This window comes from Solea senegalensis, linkage group LG1, assembly GCF_019176455.1.
Source record: "Solea senegalensis isolate Sse05_10M linkage group LG1, IFAPA_SoseM_1, whole genome shotgun sequence".
NCBI lineage: Eukaryota > Metazoa > Chordata > Actinopteri > Pleuronectiformes > Soleidae > Solea > Solea senegalensis.
Window position 1 is genome coordinate 23,637,578 of NC_058021.1, and position 11,558 is coordinate 23,649,135.

Below are 11,558 nucleotides of genomic sequence, written 5' to 3' on the forward strand. Positions count from 1 at the left end.
GCCCTCCGCCATGACTAGTTGTATGTGCCTGTGCTGATAATAAAAGTGGTTCCAGAGAAGAAACCAGCTTCCTCATTTTTGATATAGTGACAATATCACATATGGCGACGAGGATAAAAGCACCGAGAAGTCAAGCGCCGGTCTGCTGCGGGGCAAGTAAGCGAAGTCGTTGATGGTCCTGTCGTGTTTTGCTAGCTAAGACGAGCTAGTGTAGAAGAATGGCGGCAATGGTGGGCGCGGTGGCGCCGTTTGACAGCAATTCGCAGACGTGGGAAGAGTACTGTGAGGTTTTGGACCATTTTTTTGTCGCAAATGATATAAAGGAGGCGGAACGGCGAAGAGCTGTGCTACTGAGCTGCGTGGGATCACAGACCTATGCCCTGATGAGGAACCTGCTAAGCCCGGATAAGCCAGGAGAGCGCTCCTATGAGGATCTGGTGGAGTTGTTAAAAAATCATTTTCACCCGAAGACCAGCGAGATAATGCAGAGGTGGAAATTTAATACAAGGAACAGGAAACCAGAGGAAAGTGTTAGTGACTATGTGGCGGAGCTGAGAAAGCTCGCGCAGGACTGTAATTTCAGAGATACGCTGACGGTGATGTTGAGGGACCGGCTCGTTTGCGGCATAAATGATGACGGCATACAGCGGAAGCTGCTGTCGGAAGACAAGTTAACCTTTGACAAGGCATTGAAGGTGGCGCAGGCAATGGAGGCGGCGAACAGAGACATGGTGGATTTGCAGGGAGCCAGAGAACAGGCAAAATGGAACCGAGCATCGGGGTCGGTGCACAAGGTGAATGATGTCCACGCCAGGACGCCGCAGGATGTGAGGACATGCTACAGATGCAAGGGAGACAACCACTTGGCAATGAACTGCAGGTTTGCCAAAGAAAAGTGTCATAACTGCGGGAAAGTGGGACACATAAAAAGGGCTTGCAGAATGAAGGACATGGGGAAAGGGAAGACTATGCAGACACAAGGGGTGACAGGAAAATTTAACAAAAGGGCTAATTTCATGCAGGAGGAAGGGGAGGATAGTGATAAGGAGGAAGTTTTCACTATGTACCACATCAAAGATAGCAGAGTTACCATACACAACATGCAGGAAGAAATAGTCATTCCCAGAGAAGAACCAATAAGACAAGTGTTGACAGTAAATGGACAGGATGTAACCTATGAAGTAGACACAGGCTGTGGCTATACAATAATGTCAGAGATGGCATTTTACAGGTTATTCCGTAGTGGTAAAAAACCAAGGTTGCTCCAGTGCAAGATAAAACTGAAAACATATGGTGGTCATGTAGTACCAGTGTTAGGAGCAGCAAAGGTCAAAGTGGAACATGAAGGCAGTGCTAAGATGTTAGCAGTAGTGGTCGTCAAAGGTTCAGGGACCAGTTTACTGGGGCGAGGGTGGATGAAAGCTCTCAAGATGGATTGGAAAACTGTACATAAGGTAGAAGACCGAGAAGAACTATTACAAGAAGTACTTTTGAGACATGACACAGTATTTAAAGATGAGCTAGGGACGTTGAAAGGCTTTGCAGCAAAGATACATGTAGCTAGTGATGCGAAGCCCTGCTTCTACAAGCCAAGGTCTGTTCCTTTCGCGATGAAAAAGAAAGTAGAGCAAGAACTAGAGAGGCTTTTAGAGGAGAAAATCATTGAACCAGTGAAATTCTCAGACTGGGCCCATAGTACCAGTTCTAAAACCAGACTCCAGAGTCAGAATTTGTGGGGACTATAAGATAACGGTGAACAAAGTGTCACCCATTGAGCAGTACCCCATTCCTAGAATGGAGGATATGATAGCTTGTCTTACTGGGGGGGAGAAATACACCAAGTTAGACATGAGCCATGCATATCAACAGATAGTATTAGATGAAGATTCAAGAAGATACGTCACAGTGAATACACACAAGGGACTTTTCACATACACAAGACTACCCTTTGGTGTGAGCTCCAGCCCAGCTATATTCCAGCGCACGATGGAGGGTGTGCTACAAGGAATCGAGAATGTGGCTGTATACCTTGATGACATCATTCTGACTGGAAAGAATGACAAAGATCATCTACAGACATTGGATCAAGTGCTGCAACGACTCCAAAATGCTGGACTACGCTTAAAAAGGAGTAAGTGTCAGTTCATGGAGACTGAAGTGACATTTTTGGGACACAAAGTGGACAAGACAGGGTTGCACCCACTGCCAGCCAAGGTGAAAGCAGTGCAGGAGGCTCCCGCACCTACATCAGTGACTGAGCTTAAATCTTATTTGGGACTGTTGAACTTTTATAATAAGTTTCTGCCTAACTTGTCTAATGTACTAGCACCTATGCATAAGTTACTCCGAAAAGATGAAATATGGGTATGGGGGCAAGAACAAGAAAAAGCTTTCAAAGAGTCAAAAGAGCTCTTACAATCAAGCAGTGTGTTAGTGCATTATGATGAGAAGAAAGAACTGATACTTTCCTGTGATGCCTCTCCATATGGAGTTGGAGCGGTACTAGCTCACCGTATGACAGATGGTGATGAGAAACCTATAGGGTTTGCCTCACGCACACTCACCGCTGCTGAGAAGAACTATTCCCAAATTGATAAAGAGGGATTAGCAGTCATTTTTGGAGTGCAGTATTTTCATAAGTATCTGTATGGTAGAAAGTTTGTGATTTGTACAGATCATAAGCCATTGATAAGTTTATTTAACGAGATGAAAGCGGTCCCACAGATGGCGTCGCAAAGAATAATGCGATGGGCTGTGCTGTTGAGAGCATATGAGTATGTCATATTTTACAGGGCAGGTAAAGACCATGGTAATGCTGATGCTCTCAGTCGACTCCCTCTGCCAGAGAAACCCAAGGAGACAGAACCAGAGGAACATGTACTGATGCTGGACCGGGAACAGAGCCCCCTGACAACATCAGAACAGCTACGGTACTGGACAACTAGGGATCCTATCCTCTCAAGAGTCCGTGAGTATGTTCTCAGAGGATGGCCTGATAATGTGGACAGTAACTATATGCCTTACAGACAGAGACAACATGAGCTCAGTGTACAGGATGGCTGTGTGTTGTGGGGAGCTCGCATCGTGATCCCGGAGAAAGGACAATCTCCTCTGATGGAGCAATTACATCAGTCACACCCAGGCATGAGCCGCATGAAAGGACTGGCCAGAGGCTACATGTGGTGGCCCAATATGGACATAGACATTGAGAAAAAGGTAAAGACATGCCACACATGTCAGGAACACAGAAAGGCACCTGCCTGTGCACCTCTCCACCCCTGGGAGTGGCCGGAAAAGCCATGGAGAAGACTACACATAGACTATGCAGGGCCTTTCATGGGGAAAATGTTCTTAGTAATTGTGGATGCTCATTCAAAATGGTTAGATGTCTACCCAGTAACTTCATCTACGTCAGCAACCACAATAAACTGTCTTAGGAACAGTTTTAGCACACATGGTATTCCAGAGATGATTGTCTCAGATAATGCACAGTGTTTTGTCAGTGAACAAACCAGAGAGTTCATGACACGAAATGGAGTAACACATGTCACATCAGCACCGTATCACCCATCATCTAACGGGTTAGCTGAACGAGCGGTACAAACTTTCAAAGAGCTCATGAAAAAGAGTAGTGGTGATACAGTGGAGACAAAGTTAAATAGGGCACTGTTTAGCTATCGTATCACTCCGCAGTCAACAACTGGACTGTCACCCGCTGAGATGTTAATGGGTAGAAAATTGAGATGTACACTTGATCTCATACACCCAGATCTTAAAAAAAAGGTGGAAGCAAAACAAACTAGTCAGAAAGCATATCACGACAAACATGCTAAAGAACGCAACTTTGTGGCAGGAGAGTCCATCTACACAAAGAACTATGGATATGGACCAAAATGGGTACCAGGGCTGATACATGATACTACAGGACCAGTTTCCTACACTGTGTTGCTAGGAGATGGAAAGCTGGTCAGACGACACGTGGATCAACTGTTCAGCAGACAGGAGTCGGAGCTGTCAGTTCTGAGTCCAGAGCCGGTGCCAGGGGAGGAGTGTGGGCCACCCACACCACTGCCAAAAATGCTAGGACAAGACACAGGTCCTGGGCAAGAAGGAGACAGAGTCTTGCCTACAACGGAGCAGGAGCAAGTGAGCAGTACGCCTGCTGGTACTCCAACACCATTGTTCCGTTCTCACAGGATCAGGAAACCACCAGCGTACATGAAGGACTTTGTTCAGTGAGTGGATATATATATAAAAAAAAAAAGGAAAGGGGGGGAGGAAAGGATTAACGGTGGTGTACTTTGTGGAAATAACAGGTATGTTATACAGGAATGTTCAAGGTTGTATCAGAGTAATTGCAAGTTTCACAACTGTTGTTTTGGGTTTTGTTTGAACCAGATTTTTGTGATTATTGTTGTGAATGTGAACTAAGGAATAGTTTAAATTTAAGAAGGGAGGGATGTTGTAAAGTGAGCTTAAATATATCACTACCCCCCAGAGCCAGTAGGGGGCGGTGAGAGGGTGTGTTCCGGGTGTTGTTGTACTTGACTAGCTGTGTGAAGCTGCCCTCCGCCATGACTAGTTGTATGTGCCTGTGCTGATAATAAAAGTGGTTCCAGAGAAGAAACCAGCTTCCTCATTTTTGATATAGTGACAATATCACAAATCATATTACGACCAAGGGGAAAAAGCTAGCAGACTCTTGGCCTGGCAAATTAAACAGTCTGAAACTGAGAGAGCAATAAATTCTATACAGCTAGATGATGGCCTTGAAACTACTGACCCAGAGAAGATTAATGAAGCCTTTTTGGGGTTCTACCAAAATCTGTACAGTACGGATTATACGGATTCAGTTTTACAAAAACAAAAAGAATTTTTGTACTCTGTAAACATTATGCCTCCAGATGAGAATTCCCTGGCGTACCTAGACTTTGATATAATTCCTGAAGAGCTGTCTGCAGCCATTGGTAGTATGTAAGGGGGTAAGACCCCTGGACCAGATGGGATACCCATTGAAATCTATAAAAAGTTTCAAGGAAGATTATTATTACCCCTACTTGAAATGTTTAATGAGTCGCTGGATAATGGGTCACGACCCCCCTCTCTAAATATGGCAGCAATGACTTTGTTTTTAAAACCAGGAAAGAGTTGCACTCAATGTGGCTCTTAAAGACCAATCTCACTTCTCAATAATGATCTTAAAATACTTTGTAAGGTTCTAGCTAAACGTTTAGAAACACTCCTACCATCAATGGTACACCCTGACAAGAACAGCTTTATTCTTGGACGACAGGGCTTCCATAATATACATAGAGTGCTTAACATCGTTTTTGAAAACTCTGGATGTAATGACACTGCCATTCTGTCACTGGATGCCGAAAAGGCATTTGACAAGGTGGAATAGCACTACTTATTTGAGGTTCTTCAAAGATTTGGCATTAAAGGGAAATTTCTCTGCTGGATTAAACTTCTATATGCTGATCCCCAGGCTGTAGTATTAACAAATGGGTTATCATCTATACCATTTAAATTATACAGGGGAACAAGACAGGGCTGCCCCCCTCTCCCCCTTATTATTCACCTTAGCAATTGAACCATTGGCCATGGAAGTCCGTAAGAGTACTGTTTACAAAGGCATAAGAATAGGAAATGCTGAACATCGCATAGCTTTGTTTGCTGACGATATTATTTTGCTTTGCTCCAATCTGAAGCAGACTCTACCCACTATACTTGACCTTACAGAAAATGTTGGTACATTTGCAGGTTACAAAATAAACTACTCCAAATCAGTAATACTCTTCCTAGATGAAAAGAAGAGACAAGCTCCTCTGATTCATACTCCTTTTCTGGTTTCACAAGAAGGTTTCTCTTACTTAGGTGTCAATATTACCCCTACAGAATTGTACCAAGCAATTATAACACCTTGACAGATAAGGTTACACACCTTATTAATAGGTGGACGAATCTACCCATCTCCATGATTGGGCACATAAATGTTCTGAAGATGGCAATTTTACCAAAGTTTTTATATCTTTTTCAATGTATTCCTTTAGCTCCTCCATCCTCGTTTTTTCACTTACTTAAAAAGCTTTTTACAAACTTTATATGGAACAACAAACGCCCCAGATTAAGGCTCTCCCTACAATACTTAACATACGAAAGGGGAGGTTTACAGGTACCTAATCTTGAGTGTTATTACCAAGCTGCCCAAATTAGGGCAGGAATGTTTTATTTTGAGAAGAGTCATCCCCCAGCGTGGGTTTCCATAGAGTCACACTCAATTGATATTCCTCTATGGCTTTACATACATTCTGCAAACAAAACTAAACTAATTAAAAAGACCAAAAATCCCTTTCTAAAGAATACTTTAAAGGTTTGGCATAACTCGTTGGCATACCTGGGAGAAAATATAACTTTATCTCAGTTTACTACGATTTATGGCAATGATGACTTCCAACCTGGTAGAGCAGACCCAGGGTTTAAAGCCTGGGCTGCTCAGGGAATAGCCACAATAGCTGACCTTTACAATGACAATTCGGTTTTTAGTTCATTTGAGGAACTTAGAACTAGGTATGGGATTCCTGCAAAACATTTCTTTAAATATTTGCAACTTTGAAGCTTTAGCTTGTCCAGACAAAATAATAGTTTGACAATTCCCCTCAGATCCACTTTGGAAGATTATACTTTAACATTTTTACACTCCAGGACAAGTTTCCTCACTATACAAGCTCTTTGAAAGCAAGTCTAAAAAATAGTCACCAAACACACCTAAAGCATGGAGGGCAGATCTGCAGGATAACTTAACAGAGGAGGAGTGGCCAGAAGCATGTTCTCTAGCTCAAAAGCAATCAATAAATACAAACTCCAAATTATTACAATATAAATGGATAAGTAGGCTTTATATAACACCATCTAAGTTGCACCACTTTAATCCCAACATACCTGATACCTGCCTCAAATGCAAAGACCAAAAGGGGACATTGTTTCACTGTATGTGGGAATGCCCACAGATACTTACATTCTGGAGAAAAATCTTATATTTAGCAAAACAAATCATTGCTGAGGATGTGCTTATCAATGCTAAATTATGTTTATTAAACCTTTACCCAGATGGCTTTAACACCTCTAAAAAAGTAAGATCTCTACTTAATATTTGCTTTTTGGAAGCCAAGCAATGTATAGCTTCCTCATGGAAGTCAGATACACCCCGTGCCACCTCACAGGGACATCTTTTATAGATTCCTTGAGAGAAACAATATGGATGTGGATTGTTGGATTGATGACAAACTGGATTGACTTTTTTTTTCTTTTTCTTTTTTTCCTTATTTATTTATTTTGTATTCCCCTTTTTATGCTGATGGTAAAATGTCTATTATTATTATTATTATTATTATTATTACTCATCTTATTTATTTATTTTCCTGTTTGTAGATGTGCCTTGTGTGTGTTTTGTTGCCTTCTGTTAAATTAAGAACATTTTTAATAAATACTTGTTTAAAAAAAAAAAGGTTCTCAGAACTGAATAAAATCATCTCTAGGTTCATTTGGCAGGGTAAAGGCCAAGGGTCAAATTCAAAACACCACAACTTTTAAAAGAAAAATTGGCACTACCTCATTTCAAAGACTATTATTATGCGGCTCAAATTAAAACTTTAATGAATTTGTGGACTCCATCATTTACTGCTAGGTGGAAGGACATAGAACTTTCTATTGTGAAAGATCCTCTTATTCAGGCACTACTGGCTTATAAAATGCCCGAGAAATCTTCAAATTTCCAGGATCCATGGATTGAAGCCCAAATTTATATTTGGAACAATGAAGGAGAATATAGATTTACAAGTAATGCAATGGTGTGCTTTTGATTCTCGGTGAGATGACGACAAAAAAAAGCACTTACTTGCACATCACACTAATGAGTAGCACTTTATAGTTTGGCTTACTTGAAGCAATTACGTACTTGTTTGTACCCAAATGTTGAAATACGAAGCTTTAATGCTGCACACTTCTGAGTGTGTTTTTCTGTCTGAAATCAAGTCTGCTTTTCCAAAGACCGAGCTTTCTGCTAAAAAGGAGAAATATGTGTCTGTGATTGCATCTCTCGTGACAGAATTCAACCAGCGTTTCCAAGATTTTTCTGTCATTGAAAAACAAATCAAGCAGTTCTCGACCCCCTTCCTGGTGGAAGAGAGTCTGCAGTTCGACCTGATTGAAATGCAATGTGATGATTCTCTGAAGAGTCAACATCAGCTTCTCTCCCTCCCTGACTTCTATCAGAGTTTGGATTATGCCAAGTTTCCTCTGATGAGACGCCACGCGAAAAGAATGATGAGCCTGTTCGGCTCAACATACATATGTCAACAAACGTTTTCTCTGTTAAATCAGAACAAAAGCAGACTGAGAACCAGAATGACTGATAGCCATCTCTGTGAAGTCCTTCGTGTCTCAACCACCAAACTTTCTCCTGACATGTCGGCCATCATTCAATCCAAAGGACAGCATCACTGCTCTCACTGAGTGCAATGTTCTTTATACATTATAGGTGAGTTAGAAATACACACAGTATTCATGTGTCAATATGTCACCTCTAGTGTGTGGCCCGGCCCTTTGTTTATTTCTCTGTATTTAGGGGTGTCAAATGATCGCGTGTCAAATGATCATATATTTGTTATGTTTTTTAATTGCATTAATCTAATTTTTGATTTCTAACTTGAGGAGGAGCATGTGAGAGTTCGCGGCCCAATGAACGGGACATTTACATTTCAAAAACGCCCAGACGGCACCTTTAATAAAGGTAAAGTGATAGAAGGAGTTAGCTTACCACTGCAGCAGCTCATGTTTAGTCTACCACTTGTGCAGCCACAGCTAATGTTAGCAGTGAAGACATTAGCAATTTGGCGAGCCATAGCAAAGCTCTTCCCCAAACTAAACTGGAGGCGAGTACCCCGCGTATGACCAACAGGCTACTTTATCTGATGTTTTATTTCATTTGTATTTTCTAATTATTTGAAGTTTGACAAAAGAACAGCGCAGAATGTAAATGGCTGTATCTGTTCAAGTTATTGTTAAAACAATAAATGACTTTATAAAGCCACTTTTGGTTATATATCAATCTTTTGATCTGCTTTAATAATGAATAGAAGTTAAAATACATCATCGTAAGGGCTTTTCTCAGCAATTTAGGTGAGATTAAAAAAGAGATTCATTTGATTCATTATAATTAATTAATCTCACAATTTTTTGCATCGCTTGACAGCACTGTTATTATAGTTGGTTGGTGGTATGCACAATTAATCATGTTTTGTTTTGTTTTATTTTATTGATATATTCCTATATTAAGTTGTTTTTCCTAAAGTATAAATAACATGTTTGGGTAGAAATATTGTACATTTAGCACTCCAGTAGAGGTTGTCTGAAATAGCATTAAAAAGGCTAAAGAGGAGTTAAAGGTTAGTGCAAGGTATACACACACGTTATTAACGTTTATTACTAGTTAAATAGCTAAGTATAAATGTAAAAAATGTAAATAGTGTTAAGTGTATTTAATAGGAATTGTTCGATACTCTGTTCCTGAACTGTACACACATGTTACATTTGTCACATGTGCAAAACTCTAACCACAGTCTGCACAGCAGCAATTCATGTGGACCAAACAGTAGTTTGTTTTTCATACCTTGAACATAGTTTTCAAAAGTCTTCACACATATCCCATGACTTTAACCACAACCTGCACAACACTGTGGATTTAAAGCACAAAGTTTTTCACATGTGGTTTCAGTGGTGACCACGGTATGTGTGTGTCAAGACAGTTGAGGAAATGTGGATTTGTGTGTTTTTTATCGTGCTGCTTCTTTGCATGAAAGTTCTTAATTCTAATAATACTAATATTCATACACTTTATTTATAGAGCACTTTTCCAAACTGTAATAACACTCTGATTCTACATATCAAGTAGTGTACAATATGTCTACAATTTGTGTAATGCAGACCGTGCAGATGAAGTAGCTCCACAAACGCCAAGGATGGCTGAAGTAGCTGCAGTGATTATAGCCAAATTGAGAGAAGAGAATAGGCTTCTAGGAGAGACTTCCTCCGGGACGTAATAAAGCAAACAAAAGAGGTCCCAGCAGCGACAGGTAAATGTGCACCAAATGTAACCACCGTGTTGACCTGTAAAATGTTATCACCTTAAGCTGTAAAATGAAAAATATGTCCAGCAGGTCGACTGGTGGGCGGTAGGGGTGCAACGGTACAGTTTTCCCACGGGTCTGTATACATCATGGTTTTTGGGCCATGGTAACAGTACGGTTTCAATATCTTAATATAAAACTACTCAGACTAGCAAAGGCCACATTGCATTGTAAAAATAATTAAAAGCACAGATATAATCAAACCACAAACAACAGTGCACTATCAGATCAAATTAAACAGCAAACATAAAACCACACAAATTAAATATAAATATAAAGTTTAGTCAGTCAGTCATCATCTACCGCTTTTCAACACCTCCCTCAGGCAGTCAGTTGTTCCCACCTGTCTGAAGACTGCCACCATCATCCCCATCCCCAAAGGCTCCACAGTGACAGGCCTGAATGACTATCGGCCAGTAGCTCTCACCCCGATAGTCATGAAGTGCTTCGAGAAACTGGTCAGAATGCACATCAAGGACAGCATCGACATCACTGTGGACCCCCACCAATTTGCATACAGGAACAACAGATCCACAGAGGACACCATCTCTTCTGTGGTCCACACAGCCCTCACTCACCTGGAGAGCAAAGACTCATATGTCCGCCTGCTCTTCCTCGACTTCACATCTGCTTTCAACACCATCATACCACAGACCCTGATCCATAAACTCCTTTCACTTGGACTGAGCCCCCCCCTCTGCAACTGGGTCCTGGACTTCCTGACAGACAGGCCGCAGTCAGTGAGGATTCATGACATCTCCTCCACCTCCATCACCCTCAGCACTGGCTCCCCCCAGGGCTGCGTGCTGAGCCCCCTTCTGTTCACCCTGCTCACTCATGACTGCTCACCTATACATCCGAGCTGTCACTTTGTGAAGTTTGCTGATGACACAGCAGTGGTTGGACGCATCAGCAACAATGATGAGTCCAGCTGCAGGAGGGAAGTGGAACACCTGGAGGGTTGGTGCAGGGTAAACAACCTCTGCATCAACACAAAGAAAACAAAGGAGATGATCGTGGACTTCAGGAGGAGCAGACATCCCCCCATTCTCCCCTGCACATCGGAGGAACAGCGGTGGAAGTGGTCTCCAGCTTCAGGTACCTGGGCGTGCATCTCAAGGACGACCTCACCTGGAGCAGCAACACTTCCAGCCTGGTCCGGAAGGCACACCAGCGCCTCTACTTCCTCAGGAGGCTGAGACGCGCTGGACTAGGAAGGTCAGCCCTTATCACCTTCTACAGATGTGTAGTGGAGAGTGTCCTGTGCTCCTGCATCACTGTGTGGCACGGCAGCTGCTCTGCAGCAGAGAAGAAGGCTCTGCAGAGAGTGGTGAAAGCTGCACAGAGAACCGTGGGCAGCAGCCTCCCCAC

At 42.1% G+C, this 11,558-nt stretch overlaps 1 protein-coding gene across 1 annotated transcript; it reads left to right on the forward strand.

The window, feature by feature from the left end:
- Positions 1 to 218: 218 nt before the first annotated feature.
- LOC122773855 (uncharacterized protein K02A2.6-like) lies at positions 219 to 11,109 on the forward strand. Its single transcript, XM_044032863.1, is given in 4 exon segments — positions 219 to 1,687; positions 1,689 to 4,235; positions 10,513 to 10,923; positions 11,082 to 11,109. Coding segments are annotated over 4 exon segments (4,455 nt in total).
- Positions 11,110 to 11,558: the final 449 nt, after the last annotated feature.